General features: G+C 40.1%; 2 protein-coding genes across 3 annotated transcripts in view; both read right to left on the bottom strand.

Moving 5' to 3' along the window:
- Positions 1-9,338: 9,338 nt before the first annotated feature.
- On the bottom strand, positions 9,339-14,067 carry LOC103475322 (keratinocyte-associated transmembrane protein 2). 2 transcript variants are annotated; one of them, XM_008426847.2, is made up of 4 exons: positions 13,918-14,067; positions 10,692-11,087; positions 10,426-10,592; positions 9,339-9,610 (listed from the first exon to the last, which is right to left on the bottom strand). In XM_008426847.2, exons 1-4 carry the CDS (start codon positions 14,039-14,041, stop codon positions 9,476-9,478), a joined length of 822 nt encoding a protein of 273 aa, XP_008425069.1. In that variant the 5' UTR covers positions 14,042-14,067; the 3' UTR covers positions 9,339-9,475. The 2 variants fall into 2 exon arrangements, with proteins under 2 accessions (XP_008425069.1, XP_008425068.1); XM_008426846.2 differs by having other exon boundaries at positions 10,426-11,087; positions 13,918-14,066.
- Positions 14,068-15,218: 1,151 nt separating this feature from the next.
- Positions 15,219-16,967, bottom strand: part of vdac1 (voltage-dependent anion channel 1) — a 16,490-nt gene continuing 14,741 nt past the window's right edge. The window contains exon 9 of the mRNA XM_008426845.2: positions 15,219-16,094. Within this exon, the coding sequence (XP_008425067.1) occupies positions 16,003-16,094 (92 nt within the window). The 3' untranslated portion in view covers positions 15,219-16,002. The remainder of the gene's footprint in view (positions 16,095-16,967) is intronic.

Here is a 16,967-nt window from a genome sequence, read left to right as displayed (position 1 = left end):
ATGTCTTAAGGCTTGATGCTTATTTTCCGATTATTAGTGATTAGTGATTATAGATTGGTGAAACACAAATTCAAACCTCTGTGTTAACCCTGGTACATAGATCGTTGTCAATAAAGTACACTTGACTTGATCGCTGTGATAGACAGCGCTGCTAGCAGGTAAGCTAATGCAGCTAACGGGGTAAATTAGCTACTGCTGCTAGCAGCTAAGCTAACATAGCGATGGCAGATTAGCTCATTTAAACACCTACTGCACTGTCAGAGTTGGTGTTTCAGTAACTTTTATTATTTTTTAACTGAACTGAAACACAGAATTTCAAAGCAAATCTATGTTGAGGTTGTCATAGTCATGCTAGCATAACTGAGCTACTGCCCTCTCCTTCACTATTTTTTTCTTAATTAAAACCTTTTCCTGACTTTGTTATCTATTTGACAAATAGCAAACCACTGCATTCCTTTTTCTTTTACATGTCAGGCGTACGTTTAAGATTTAGTGTGTTATGTTGACAACTTTACAGCTAAAACCATCGCTAGCCATCGTCGGCTAGCCATCGTCGGCTAGCCATCGTCGGCTAGTTGCTTTTTGCCCTCCAGCAGGAAGCTGGGCGTTATGACGTCTACTGCGGAATACAAACTCCGGAAAGTAACTTCTTTATGAGACAAATGTAGCTGAAAAACGTTTATTTCTCCATTTCACTGCATCAAACTATTTCCCAGCTTCACACTCTGCATGCAGATGAAATTATGTTTTGGGTTATGTAGCATAGTAACAGAGCTGACAGTGGATAAACTCAGTGTTTGACCACCAATAAATCTTATTTGTGGTGTTAAATTACACTTTAAGGATCTGTGCCTGCAGCGCAGACTGCAGGACTTCTGTTTTTAGCTCAAATGTATTTTATAAATGAGTAAATTCAACACACATACACTGTTTTATTCATATTAATGTATAGATAATGACAGCCTATAACGTTTTCTTTTGACACTACGAAAGAATCTGTGTCAGTTTTACTAGTTTTATTTGAAGAAAGTGTGTTAAGCCCACTACGTTTCTTCTTCAGCTGCTCTTAATGCTGCTGCTGTCACTGTGATGGAATTGTTTTGATTATTGGGGATCTAAAAATGGTCTGTTTCTGTCATATTTCCTGTCTGAATTCATGTTTTTGTGTTTTCTCTCCCGTTCCTCTTTTCTTTTTTCAGCTTCCTGTGAAACAGGGAAACCGTTTTGGGAGCAAACACCTGCATCTACACCTGCAGATCATCACTCAATCAAAAGAAATATTTCTACTCCAGCTTTCCTTCCAGGCTGCACCAGATTGTTTGGAAAGTAGATTCATCTTCTCAGTAAAGTTATTTCTAAATAATTATTTTATAGCTTTTGACCAAATTCTGTCCTTGGTCTTTGTGTAACCCTGAAAAGCTTGATTGCCAAAACTGTGTGTTGCTTTCCTGCCCACTCATCAACTCCCACATTGTGTTGCTCACAGCAAACTCCACATGATCATTTTTCCTTCTTTTTCTACAATCTTTAGTATATTTTCAAACAAACTCCCTCAGGGTCATTTAATGTCTCCTGGCTTGTTTTTAAACCCATTTTACCATTTTTTAAAAGTAATTCTTTAGTTTATTACTGAATTAATAAAAATTATGAATTAAGTATTTTTATGGGAAGAAAAAGATAATAAAATCTTGCTCTTTTAGTTTTTCTTAATGTGTTTTTTACTTTAATTCTAGCAGTTATCTAAATTATCTGCAGTATTTAAATTCTTGTGAAGAGTCTGTTGTTTTTTTTATAAAGACACTTTAATTTTAATCTCTTGAACCATTTGCAGATCTCCAAAAATTTTCCATCAGTGTAGTTCCATACAAACGGAGCAGAACAGCAAGTTATCACACATTGTTTTGCTAATTCTACACTACAAACTTATTCAGCTCATTTGGTGGATTTTAGAAATGTATAACCAATAAGCAGAAATAAAACGTTTTCGCAGTGAAAAATATTTCCATACTTTATGATTATTTTACCTCCAAAACGGGACAATCTATTTTTTTTCTGCCGTCATTTAAAATGTACCTTCAGCGTCATTCCTACCGTAAGAATGTATAATTTTACAGCTAATTAAATAAATCAGAAAAGTACTGAGCCGATGTCAGAAACGGTTTTATTTAAAGCGTCGTTATTTTTCTGTCGGACCGCCACCTGTTTCCATGACGACCGAAGAGCTCGGCGGCAGCGCCCTCTGCTGGCGGCAATTAAAACCAAAATCGTGACTGCGCATGAGCAGAAATCAGAATTTTAACAGATTATTTAAATGTGTCTGGGTTTTTCAAACCTACGTAAAAACACTGAAACACTGGGGGGGGACCCACGTGTGGGTGGCGCAGAGGCTGAGCACAACCCACACGGAGGTCTTGGTCCTCGACGCGGCCGTCACAGGTTCGATTCCCTTTGCCGCATGTCTTCCCTCATTATCCTCTTTCCTGTTGATTCACTATCGCATAGTAGTGATGGTGGCAGCGAGAGCCAATAAAACCTTAAAAAGAAGAGGGGGGCAAGAATGGCTTCATAAATGTTGTGTTTTGACAGAGAAGCCCCCATGAGGGTCTTAGCGCTGTCAGTCAACCTCATGTACTCGCTGCTAAATGTGCTAATGGTGGAGAAACAGCTTATCATTACAGGAAAACTGTTTATCCGCCATCATTGGTGACCATGCTAACTAGCATTAGCATTCACAACAAGCTCTGCTAGCTGCAGAGAGCAAGGGGGATGATTGACAGCGCGAAGACCCGCCTCCTGGCTCTGATTGGTTGTTTCTACTTAGTACTGTGAGATTTTAGATTATCTCTCATGACATGGTGACAGTTTCAATAAATAAAAAATATTACTTTATGAAAGTTATATGCTGCAGCTTTAAATTCAAAATTTTGTATTTTATGTATAAATAACATGAAACTAAGTAGAAATTTGTTCAAACCTATCAAATAAACACATTCAGTGCTTGCAGATGCATGTTATAACACATTTATTGCTAATTACAGCTGGAGACACAAAGATTCCCTTGTTAAAACGGCCATGTTGTGACCCTGCACACATTTAAAGAGCAGATAGCATAAAGACATCCTGCGTCCACAGCTTGGCCTAGAACTGCAGCTCCAGAGTGGCAGAGCAGGAGGCCGATGCAAACTGCAGCAGTGCTTGTGTGCCCTTTGACCTTTCCCACTGAGGAGGAAGCTAACAGGCTGGACCACCTGACCCCATCTCAGCGCCTGCTCTTTGATACACTCCGGCCTCAACGCAGCAGCTTTATCTGCTGCCCCCCCGCGCGCCTGCTGCTCAACGCATCGACGGCTACGTGCGGAAAAAATAACCGCACACCTGCTGGACCTGGTCATAATGGAGGGCCAATCCAATCCTGCAAAAACACAGGAATCATTAACAAGAGGCGCTGAAAAGTGTGAGATATTTAAATAAAACTGGCAACCAGGGATGTTTATCTGCTTTCTCTGAAGTACAGACATAAAAACTCGATAGACAGCTTTCAGATCAGAGGAGTAGAGTACATCTGTACTCCAGAAAGAGCGGCGCTACTTCAACATATCTTTACTCAAGCCAGAGTAAAAAAGTATTTGGTAAAAATTAAACTCAATCCAAACATCATTTAATATTTAAAAATGGCATCATTAGACAAACCAAAAGTCAAGTGAAAGATTTTATATTTTAAGGACCAAAATGACAATAATTCATATCAGAAACAAAACTTTACAAAACCAGGCAACAGAAAATGTTTCCAAATCATCCATCCATTTTCTTGCACCCTTTTTCCCTTAGTGGGGTCGGGAGGGTTGCTGGTGCCTCTCCAGCTGGCGTGCCGGGCGAGAGGTGGGGTCACCCTGGACAGGTCGTCAGTCTGCCGCAGGGCAACACAGAGACACACAGAGACACACAACCATGCACACACACACTCACACCTAGGGACAATTTAGAGAGGCCAATTAACCTGACAGTCATGTTTTTGGACTGTGGGAGGAAACCGGAGTACCAGGAGAAAACCCACCATGCACAGGGAGAACATGGAGACTCCATGCAGAAAGACCGGGAATCGAACCCAGAACCTTCTTGCTGCAAGGCAACAGCTCTACCAACTGCACCACTGTGCAGCCGTTTCCAAATCAATTTGTGTAAATAAAAAACTTGTGAAACTTTAACAGAAGCTGCAGGTTTGATTTTCATTCAGTGGGAAGAAAATCCAGAAATTTTACTCAAGTAAGAGTAAAAATACTTTATAGTAAAATGACTCAAGTAAAAGTAAAGATGAAATATTCCTAAAAGTAAAGTTTTTCAAAAAGGGAACTATAAAAATACAGTAATGGTAAACAGAAGGTCAGATTTGTGCATGAAAAGAATGTTTTGTTAAAGATGTGAGATTTTTCCATAAAGCAGCAACACCATGATTTTCATCTGCTTGTCCTGATTTACTGGATATTTAATCTCAACGTTCTGAGTCAGGAGTTTGATTCGCAGGATTTCCTCCCACATGTTCACTATGATAACAAAACAAACTCTCATGATAGTTTCACTGTAATTAATTAAAGTAGTTTAGGAGGTTTGACATGCCTGTTAGTGGAGGATAATCTGCAACACGGGAGCTTTAGATATTAAATTAATCCCTTGAAACGAGACAAAAACAAGCCGATAACACAAATTATTAGTTTCTCCCAGCTGACATTTTTTAATCAGGACTTTATGGATAGTTTCATTCAGTTATCCTTATGGATGGATAAACCATTTAAAAGATTCTCCAATATAATATTGTTTTGGTTTTACGGAGTCTGCATCTTTCTGTTTGTTCTTTTTAAAGTTTTGACATTTCTTGAACCTTTACTGTAGATTATTTCTGAGAATAAATATGCTGGTTGGGTTTAATTTTGGTGCATGAATACGACCTGAAACATTATTTTCAACAAAACACCAAAAACACTAAATTATTCTTTCAAAGAGCGATAATTAAAGCCTGGTGTTCGTAGAATAAACGCAGCGCTAACACACAGAGCCTGCCATGAATTTTTACCAATTAAATGTCAAATGGAAATAAATGTGTTTATGTTAGAGGCTGCAAAAGACGACGACAATATTCATGAGTTAAAGTGGCCTAGTTAAAGTTCAGACATAAATCCAACTGAGAATCTGAGGAAGGACTTGACTAACCGTCTCAGTCGGTGTGGAAACCACCACAAAAATATTCAGCTGCACCAGATATTATTTCCAAAACCGGCCAAACACTAATACACACACCGCACTTTTCAGATCATTTGAAAGACATTTTGTATTTTCTGCTGGTCTGTCACATAAAATCCTCCTGAAACAGAAATATGAATATTCAGCAAAGCTCTGTCTTCTTCAGTCAGTGAAGCCTGAAACATTTTTCTGGTTTCCACGTGAACGCCTCCTCTGCGGCTCAGGCTCTGCGGTCATTTCCTGCCCGTTGTTTCGCATCCTCTTTGTTTATTTGCAGGACTTTTAAAGTCTGCAGACAAACAGACAAGATGTACAAACGTCTTCCTGTGCGTGTTCGGTTTTCATTGATTGCACTGGAATGTAAATATCCGGTCTTGTTTCTGAATTGAACGGCCGACACTTTAAGCACTCTAAGTGAGATTGCGCCTCTGAAAAATTGCGCACTTAAGTGCTGGGTGTAATTTCAACAATGCACAAGCGGTGAGGTCTGGTGCATAATATGCTCTGTTGTTTGGTGCAACAATTCACATCAAAGTTGGATGATTTAGGAGGGTTTTGTCAGAATGTGACCAGGCAATATGCTTGGGTGCAGGCCGCCTGTGGTACATTAAAACTAATTCAGCTCCAGGAACAAACTGTGGCAGCCATTCATCACAGCGAGGCATTTGGGGGGGGGGGAGGAACAATACATCACATTTTGGGCTTTTTGTCTGCTGTCAGCAAACTTCTACCCCTTTCCTCTCAGTCCAGAAAGTCCATTTTAGTGTAATTTATTCCTCTGTGACAAACCTAAATAGCAAATTAAATCATTTCTAAGCTTCACTTAGTAAAATTGTAGAAGAAACAAAAAACAATTAAAATGAGGTTATTTGCCTCCGGTGCAAATCAGAAATAGAAACGCTGCCATTCCTCTTCTTTCAATCCATAAAGGACGTTGCAAAACAATAAAACAATCAGAAAACCGAAAACGCTCGTTGCTTTTGAACCGGCTACATATGTGTGCATACTGCCTCCTGGTGGTGGAGTTTCAGGTTGCAGCTGGTGGAGGAAATGTTGCAGCAATTGTTTCCAGTTTTCATGGTTTTTAACCAACTTATTTTTATCATAAATCAACCTTTATTTTTATCTTTTAACACCAATAATTAGATGGGCTGCACAGTGGGGCAGTGGGTAGAGCTGTTGCCTTGCAGCAAGAAGGTTCTGGGTTCGATTCCCGGCCCCGGTCTTTCTGCATGGAGTCTCCATGTTCTCCCTGTGCATGGTGGGTTTTCTCCAGGTACTCCGGTTTCCTCACACAGTCCAGAAACATGACTGTCAGGTTAATTGGTCTCTCCAAATTGCCCCTAGGTGTGAGTGTGTGTGTGCATGGTTGTGTGTCTCTGTGTTGCCCTGCAACAGACTGGCGACCTGTCCAGGTGACCCCGCCTCTCGCCCAGAACGTTAGCTGGAGAGACAGCAGCACCTCCTGACCCACTGAGGGACAAGGGTGCAAAGAAAATGGATGGATGGATAATTATTGTTTTACTCTAACTGGTTTCTGACAGCATGCTGCTCCTTTTAGAATGACGAAATGAGAACAGTTGTCATGTGACGCCACTCTACTGGGAGCCATCTTGGCGGGCAGTTGTTACGGAGTTACTATGACAACAAGCTCAGAATTAGCGCTCCCTGCTAGCTAAGACGGACATGTAGCCTACGTGTTTGTTACTACTCACTCTGCCAGTCACCAGAACCTTGTCACATATAGAGTTCGTCTTTTCAAATCCGTTCAAACGTTGTTTAGTTCAGTGTTTTTAAACCTTTTTTGAGCCGAGGTTCATTGTTTTAATTGAAAAAATCACGAGGCACCACCAACCAAACATGTAAACAAAGATTCTCTGTAGCCGCCTATATTATAGTCATTCTTATCAAAGTGTCTTAATAGGAATCAAATAAACACAAACATTTATTTTTATCATATTTTATCTTATTTCAAACTGCACGTAACATGTCCACCTCAAAAATACACCTGAACAGCCACAACAATGTTGTGTGATGAATGAATGTTCTAATTCTCTTGTTTTAATGTAGAATGCTCTGCACCTGCTGCCATCTAGTGGTAAGAAAATTACATGATTTCGCCGCTAGTCACGACTACAGCAAAGACACTCAAAGACGGCGTTATTTGCAGATAATAAATTCGTTTTCAAAAAATATTTTAAGACCAATTACCGTATTTTCCGGACTATGAGCGCACCATACTATAAACCGTACCTTCAAAAAAATTTTTGTTCAAATCCGGTTTTGTTCACACAGAGTTTAGGTGCAGCGGCTTTATTTCCCTCCTGTCCTGCCAGATCGATACTCAACTTAGAAGCTGCATCATGTGAGTTTGAAAACATTTCTCCGCCGTGCCTGCTGCTAGCATGGCTGCTAGCATGTGCTTGTTCTAAATGGAWATTAGCGAGTTCTTCTTTGATTTCCAATTCTGACTTCCAATGATTGACTTCCTGCTAGAGAGCCCCCTGGTGGTTGAAGCAAAATCCACAGAAAAGCCGCACCAGGCTATAAACCGCATGGTTCAACGTACAGGAAAGAAGTAGCAGCTTTTAGTCCGGAAAATACGGTACTGTGGGTGAAACTGGATAATTTCCACGGCACACCTGACGATCACTCACGGTACACTAGTGTGCCGCGGCCCAGAGGTTTAAAAACACTGGATTAGCCTACGAAGCTCCTCCATGTTTTACTCTCTGCTGTTCATTAATTAGTGAACTATGTCACAGTAGGACACTTCATCCGACATGTTTCGATCCTGCAGCAGCCATTTTGTTCATGCATTTGTCTCGTGTACATTGGTCAGTGGGGGGTCCACGTATTTTCCTCTTGTTGGTTCATGTCTGTTTCAGCTAAGCTTAATGAACGAATGAACCAACAAAACATGGCGCAGATCACTTCCGGTTCAGACTTGTGGGAACTACATTTTGCGAAATAGTTTTTTCCAACTTCAGCAGAAAACAGACAAATATTTGCACACATTTGTAATGGAGACTCGGCAGCGCTGTTCCTGAAGACACCAACCCTGCGCTACAAGAACAACACAAAAACGTAACATTTATATAATTTGTGCTTTATTGAGAAAACGATTGTACCGGGTAGTGATTGCAGTAGCAGTAGATCACAAGAGCAAACCCCATATTACACAGAAAACACCTGGACATGTCTAATGTTTCATGGCATTTCAACAAAAAGGCATGAAATGGCTACAGAGGTGAAGTACCCTGAAATAACTAAATCCTTTACTTGCTGCACATTTTCCTGGTAAATGGGAGCAAAAGAGGAAACTTCAGTTGCTTTTGCATCATTTGGCGAAGGTTTGACAGAGACTTCACTGAAGCCATTAAGCAGGAGGCCACAGAACATCTGCACAGCGAAATCTGGAGGAACCCGGTAATTAAAACATAAAGCGATCAAGATAAACACAGAAGCCTGGAAATAAGATTCCTATAAATGAGTCCGTTCCATTCTGCACAGCACCAACCTGCTGTTCTTAAATGGCTTAAACACACGAGATCATCCGTCACCTGAACATTATTCCTCCCCTGATCAAATGCTTATCCTTAAAAACACGCATTTTCTGAAACTATTCAAAAGTGCAAATCACATTGATTAGATCCAATAAAAAATTAAAACCCTAACTATTTAACCGCCCCTGGATGTTTTAAAATCATCTGTACAGAATGAAAAACATTAAGAGTCTGGTGGCTAATATTTCCTTCATTTTACCTACAATATCAGCTACATCAGTTTACACACAGGTGTTAATTTATTTCTTTATTTGACATGGCTGCTCTGCTTAGTTAATGCTTTTTATATAAATGTAATTATGACACAAAGTGCTTTAAGTGCCAGTGTTCAGCTTGGTTTGAATGCTGAGAGAAATCTACGTTTATAGGTGGAAATACATCAATTAGGAATGTTACATCACCTTATTCGTTCAACTATAATAACAAAAAATTACACAAAGATGCAAAGACGTAAAAAAAACTTCCACAAATATTTTTTTTTAAGTGAAGAAAACATTAAAATAAAGAAAATGTCAAAAAAAAGGCAACAATCTGTCCAATTCTACTCCAACAAATATTAAATTATTTCCGCTGTAGCAAAGTAAAACATGATTTTTGGGAAAAAAAAGCAAAGCTTCTCCAGTTTATGCGAGTGATCAGATAAGCAGCTGGATTTCTGTTTATAGGAGCCGCAATCAAAAAATATAATCTTTGGTCATCTTGAGAGACGGCATGGCTTCGTTGACGTTCTGGTCCAGGCGCCGATATTCCACGTTGTTACGGGAACATAAACCCTCCTTCCAGCGGCGGCTCTGAACCAGCAGGAAGATCTGGAAAACGAGAAATGACAGAAATTAAAGGGATCAGACTGATGATCATCCATTTGTTTGGTCAACTGAAACCATTGTCTGGTTGACAGAAGGACAAACAGACGAATCAACCCTCATTTTTACTTTAAATTCGAGGTGAGCGACAAGTTGCATCAACCTTCAGCTTCTGAGCTGCAAACTGCAAAACTTATGAAACACTGACTTCCTTTAAATCAAGGCTAAAAACCCACCAGCTCAGTACGGAAGAGGATTAGGGTCAAAGAAAAAACACAAACAAAAAAAGGAAGAAAAATAATTTAGGAGGGAGAAAAGTCAGAATTTGGCGCTTTATGTTGACAACTTGGCAGCTAAAACCGAAGCTAGCCATCGTTAGCGAGCAGCATTTGCCCTCCAGCAGGAAGTGGTTCATATTTTCTAAACATGTAATAAACAGTTTCCCCCAGAAAACCTGCCAAGCCCAGTAGTAGCGGGGCTAGCAATGTCTGCTAGCATCTCACCAGTTTTATGCTAATAAATGCTAAAAGTTACAAAAATCCAGAGGTGCACAAGCATCATAATTTGTAAATAAGGTGTGAACCCAGTTCAATGCTTCAACTATTGAAAAATAAAGAACCCTGCATAGAAAACCGTTTTTAAAACTAAACGCTCAGCCTGGTGGGGGGAAGTAAAGCCTGGTGGCTGCCAGGCTGATGAAACACAAAGTTTGAGAGATGAAGTCAAACGAAAACGTCGATTCTCCACACACTCCAGGGAAACTGCACAGAGTTACTGCTCATCCAAACTCAACTGATTACCACCAAACGTCCACGCCTCACCTTCCTCTTGTTGTGATAGGTGATGTAGACGACGGCCACCAGGAAGGCCAGGATGACCAGGTGGAGGAAGAAGTGGGAGTCCTGTTCCTCTGAGCTGAAGCTGTCCTCTTCGTCCACCAGATTAACCTGCTGCTTGGTGTCGATTTGCCCTTTATTATCCTTTCTCCCTACATCGGAAGAAAGGATCAAGTCTTCGTCATATTCGTATTCGTCGTCAGGTTTGGAGGGTGAAGTTTCTGGGCCGATTTCTGTTCGCTTCTCCGTACCCAGCTGTGGATCGAGGCTTTCTGCTGTGGAGGTGCGCTGGGCGTCAGGCTCACCCGTTGGCTGGGTCACCTTGGTGCTGGCGGTGGGAGCAGGAGAAGTCGTCCTCGCCGCGTTCTCTTTCGTGGTCTTTTTGTCTGCAGTTGGGGGGAGCACGCCATTAGCGTCTTTCTTGGTCTGTGCTGAAAGATGCGCAGTGGGTTCTACTTGACGGGTCGTCTTGTTGGCATCTTTGGCCTCGGCAGATGTCAGTTCAGGGACGGCAGCGGTTGTTGGCGTGAGCTCTGGTCCTGGTGTACTCGGCTTCTCTGCATCTGTGGTCGCGGTTGTCTGAGCTGCTGTCACAGCCGAGTCTTTCAAACTCGGTGGTGGGTCTGATCCCCGAGAAGTCCTCAAATCTGATGGGGAGAAATAACAAAAAATATATATGAATACGTCGATATCCATGATTGTCGACATAGATGCTTATTGATGTTTCAAATATCTGAAATACTGCCACGCTGGTGTTGTGGCGTTTCCTGGTTTATCAACAGTTTTCTCTTAAAGCAGTCATGAGGCACAGTGGAGAAACTTTAAACTGCTGCTGGGCAAGTTACCCAACAAGTTGTTGCTAGGCAACCAAAGAGTGAGCAAGTTGCTAGGCAACCAGAGAGCGAGCGAGTTGCTAGGCAACCAGAGAGCGAGCGAGTTGCTAGGCAACCAGAGAGTGAGCGAGTTGCTAGGCAACCAGAGAGTGAGCGAGTTGGCCGATTCCGCTAACCTAGCATACTAACCTAGCATACTTTAACCTCTCTTTGAGAGGTTAAAGCCTTTCCTCTGCCTACATCTCCCATGATGCCATGCGGCTCTGGATCAGATGTATTATCTATCGATATTGATCACGTGTCTATCTATATATATACTGCAGTAAAAAGAGAAAAATAAAAACTTGGATTCGCCTACTGGCATGTCTGTGATAAAAAAAACCCTGAATTTATGAATCTTTAAATACATTTTTAAATCATATTTCTTGTCCAAAGAGTATTCGTCTCAAAGAATTTGAACAAAATGACTGTAGTTATTCATTTTATCTTGCCTCCTGTTCAAGCAAACCGTTCACACATGCAATTTATTTATTCAATTTTTTATTTTTATTTTTGCAAACGCTTACATTTCCAGCAAACTGCAGCCTGTAACTATTTGGAGACGTCTTTAAATTCATCTCAGTGACAACATGAACCAAACAGTGTTGCCATTATTTCCTGCTCAGGGAAAATGAGGCGTTGCCTCAGACGGGAGGCAAACACTGACGACTTTCAGTGTGCAGCAAGACGCCCCCAAGAGAAGAAAGGGCCTATTCAAAGTCAGGGGCCTTCGCCAACATAAATCATCCCTGAACAGGAGCTGCTTGTTTAGTTTCTCTGAGTAAAACATGAGAGACATTCAGGATATAGTCAGGTTTCCTTAAACTCTCATACAAAAACAAACATTTACGTTAATAATGTAAAAAAAGGTCAAATGAAAGTAGAACCTGAAAATGCTGCAAAGTGAGAATCTGAAACTTAATAAAATCCTTTAAATTGATCACATAACAAATCAAACCTTTTCATTTTATTAAGATAAAACTGAGATAAAAGCCAAAACTGCATCTGTCATAAAAACAAATGTTGCTGGATGACAAATTACCCTAAAAGTTACTGAGAATATTGTTGTTTTGAGACCATTTTTCAATCATAGTTATCGTAATAAAACGGCATAATAATCCAAGAACTCATTGTCCTGGACCAATAAACTTCTAAAGAACATTTAGCATTGCAACTGGAAGACATTTTAAATATCCAAAATAAATAAAACAACAAATAAAATTTATTATAAAGTGGAAACAAAATGATCCTTTAAAAAACGGTTAGCAGAGACTAAAACACCAGACTGAAGACTTTTCATCCAGTTTTTGGCAGAAAGAGAAAAACGATAAATCATGCAAATGGAAATTATTGAGTTTGTCTCAATAACGTGATTAATTTATTGCTACAGGCCTTTAAACAGAAAACCTTTAAGCTGCTGCGCCACTGAGTGAGGGAGGAGCTGCGCCTCGGAGGCGGGGCTACGGCCACCCAGGCGTTTTGCTCAGCTGAACGGTTGCCATGGAGATTAAAGGATTCGTCAAACATGGATGAAATACTCCGGGTAAGTCTTCATGAGGGAACAACATGGGAACATGATGGAAAACTCTACAATGTTCATCTTAAATGAAACCCGCCTTTAAATATCTGAAACTCCAGAAGCTTTTCAGAGGAAGACAAAACTATAATGCTTTAATAATAATAATAATAATAATAATAATAATAATAATAATAATAATAATGATCTTGTGGCTTTAAAAACCACATATGCATGAAAACCAGGAAGTAAAGGGATGACTGACTAGAACAAATAGAAGGAGCCGTAACCGAGTCATCAAACATCTTTCTGCTCCTTTTCAGCATCATTTACTTTTATTATTAGCAGTAAGGATGTTTTGTTCATTTAATCTTGTGTGGAATATTGCAACATTTCAAAATAAAGTTTTAACTGCTTATGTTTACTTGAGTATACAAGTTTTGTTTTTTATTTTTTGACCATGTTGTTTGTAGATAAAGAAGTTAACTCCATTCAAACATACACTGTATACACACATTACAATATTATGAATAAAACTGATTTGTTCTGCTTAAAATCTGTTTTTGTAATAAAATTATTTGTCATTTTAGTTCTTAAAATACCAAAATTTGCACATGACCTATATATTTTAGTTAATTAGTAGTTAATTGTAAAATATTAAATCGGATGTTCTGATCAGATAGTACAACATTTTACCTTCACCGTAGTAAAATATGTTGAAATAGTGCCATTTTAACAGGAGTAAAGTTACATTTTGTGGTATTTCTGGGTAAAGCTGAACATCAGGCTCGGATATTTTAGGTTTTACGTATTAAAAAAAAACGAAAACCCTAAACTAACCCTAAGATATTTCGATTTGGTTTAAACAAAAAAAACCTTTCTGCTACAAATTATTATTACATGGCACATTAGTCAGAGAAAAACACAAATAAAATCAACAGTTTTATGCAGTTACGTATTCAAAACCAGGCTGTCACTGTCGAAACTAACACCAGTGGTTGCTAACGCTACATGCTAATTAGCCACAGCAACGGCCCTCCTGTTATAAAAGACATTCTCACAGCACATAAAAACACGCCGGCGCCGTACCTGGGTTTTTGCTAACTGGAACTGGACCTGAAAGGCAGACGTTAAACCACAGCTGGAGGAAAATAAGCAAACAAAAGACGTAAATATTTCTCCAGCTTTGCGTCGAATTTCTGTGCGCCGCCATGTTGGTGAGTGACTGAAAGGGGGCGGGCTTTACGGTGGCCTGATATACACGTTGGGTGGGGCGTTTCTCTGCGCATCATTCTTTAGCCGGGGAGCAGAGAGGTACGCCGCGGTGGGTGGAGTTTGTGGGAAAATCAACAGGAATACATAGCAGATTCACCGCTGGCCTTCTGTATTACAACTGGAGCTTAAATAAAGTGTAACATAATTCCCAACTACCAAGAATCGCTACATTTACCTTCCATTCAAGATAGTTCCTCCCTCACCAGTACAGCTCAGTCCTACCCAGGCTACTTGCCGACTGACATTTATGAGGCTAACCCTCTTTTTCTTGTTCCTTAATCTGACATTTCTTCAGTTTCATAGTCACTGAAGATCAGAAAACCTACTTACACCTAAAGAGGAACCATTTATGCTAAACAGGCGAAGCTATGTGTAAAACACGCATCCAGTCAGAGCAGTGGCAATGCAATACGAGTCTTATCTAACTTAGAAGTTAGACATTTTTCCTCCTTCAAAACACAGAGGGCTCGTCATCAACCCCTCTGCTACATCAAGGCAGGAAGTGAATCCATAAATCCTGCTGGAAAATGTCTGAAAGACCTGGGCAGTAAACCCAACCCTTATCCTGTTTGCAGACACTCCCAGGTGATATTTGCTGACTGCAATAAACAGGTTAAGGCCGTTTCAGTGACAGGAATGCTGTGTTATATTAACTGGTCTGTTCTGGGTTTGTTGCACAAACTGTTCGCATTTCATCTCGTGTGGAGAATATTTTTCCTTTAACTGTGACAAAGTAGTAAACTTTCAGAAATGCATTGGTAGGAAGTTGTAGATGAAGTGGAATAGTGAAAAATAGTTTTTAGAGTTTTACATTATTTGTAGGCAGAAAGAAAGAATTGTGAATTATATGATTGTATGAATTTTTGGTTAAAACAGGTTTGATTTTCACCGAGTGGGTAGAAAATCCATAAAGTTTATTCCAGTAAGAGTAGATACTTCTCTGAAATTACTCAAGAAAAAAATTATAGTAAAAAAAACTTCTAAAAGTAAATTTTTTTCAAAAAAAGTTACTCAAGTAAATGCAACTAGAAACCACCCATCTTTGGAGTTGTGACAAAAGGTCAAAGGCTGTTCGTTTGTACCAAGGTTATCAAATTAGAAACAAAGAGAAGAAATTGGTTCAAGATGTTCTTTATTTAGACCAGGAAATGACAAAACTGTCAAGTACAATAACCATCAATCCAATAACCCGTCGTGGAAGACAAAACCATCCCGTGGAGTGTTTCTAATCCCGTCTTTTCATCCTCCATCCAGTTATGTGCTTGACAGTTTACCTGTGAGGGCTGACGCGTCTTTGCCTTCTTAAGACTTCGAGTGGATCTAAAACTAGGCAACACCCTCAATAAAATAGTATTCTCTGTTGCTATATGTAACCAAAAAAAAACACCAAAAGCACAGACACAAAAGACAGGTGAGACAAAAACACTGAATAATGTACGCGTTGGGACGTAGTGTCGCTCAGAGCTAACCCCTCGCGCTGTTAATTCACCAAAGACGGACAGGAACTCTCAGTGCGGAAATGTCTGAAGGAAACGTTTCATGACCACCAGGTCTTCTGAGTGAGAAGTGCTTTCTACAGCTAAGTAACAGCGCCACCTGGAGCAGTAACAGTAGAATTGCATGCTAATTGTGTTGTGGGGCTTTTCCCTTTTTCAATTGATTAAAAAGTAACAAAAGCATGAAACTGACTTGATGTACTGAAGCATTCGGTTCTCACAGCTTTGTTCTAAACTGGGCTTTTGAACATAAATACGGTCCTTTACAACTGGATTTGTTTCACCTTCACTTACTTCCACCTGTAACATTTCAAGGGGAGACGAGGGGCTGGGCTACTCAGAGGGTTCGAGATATTCGTGGGTGAGGAATAAGTGTGTGGGGAAAAGTTGCCGTCTTTTCCGCCTACGCCTGGAACTCCAGACCCACACCCAGCTTGTGGCCGCCCGAGTTGATGTTTTTACCATCCAGGAGAGCAGAAAGTGTCAACTTCACACCTGCAGAAACAAACATTTACACGTTCATTTTTACCGCACTGCAGGAATATCCTCCACAAACCTCAACTCTCCAGATGGAAAAACAGGAAATAAAAGGAAATCAGAATAAGCAGAAATCGCTCGTAAATATTAAAATACTCAATATTTCTAGACTAGATTGAGATACTTAAAAATGTAACAATAATGGAATTATAGTTTTGATAAAGGTAAAAAAGTTTCACATGGCTCAAACACACATAACTGAATCCTCCAAACATTTATTGATAAATTTATTGATTTATAAATAGAAAATGGCAAATTCTAGAAATGCAATGTGATCTTTGGATCATAATTTTAGTTAGAACACTATCAAAAATGAAATGTAAAAGTTTTTAATTCAGGGATTTGCTGTGGTGGCGTAGGGGGTTCAGCACAACCCTCATATGGAGACCCTAGTCCTCGACGCAGCTGCTGCAGGTTCGATTCCCTTTGCCGCATGTCTTCCCCGTCTCTCATTACCCACTTTCCTGTCAATTAACTATCAAATAAAGGCCACAGAGCCAAAAAAATCAATATATATATATATATATATATATTATAGACCAGGAACAACTGGTCTATATAGTCAACACTAACTGCCAAACAACTAGTAGCTCAGTGTTCCAACATCCGCAAACGGCAACTGCTGTCACAACTTGAGATTGACGAGGTACAACACAAGTGCTACGGGAAGGAGCCAGGATGCCAGGTCAGAAGGGAGTCAACTACAACTCCCCGCCCAGAGACTGGGTATGTAGCCCCAGTAATGAACCAACCATCTGAGCTGAACGAGGCAGCAACTGACCTGAGAGAGAGAATCATGGCCCGAATGAACACCAGACGACCCCGACGCCA

This window comes from Poecilia reticulata, linkage group LG14 (assembly GCF_000633615.1).
Source record: "Poecilia reticulata strain Guanapo linkage group LG14, Guppy_female_1.0+MT, whole genome shotgun sequence".
Lineage (NCBI taxonomy): Eukaryota > Metazoa > Chordata > Actinopteri > Cyprinodontiformes > Poeciliidae > Poecilia > Poecilia reticulata.
Note: the sequence above shows the minus strand (reverse complement) of the source record. Positions and strands in the feature narration are given on the sequence as shown.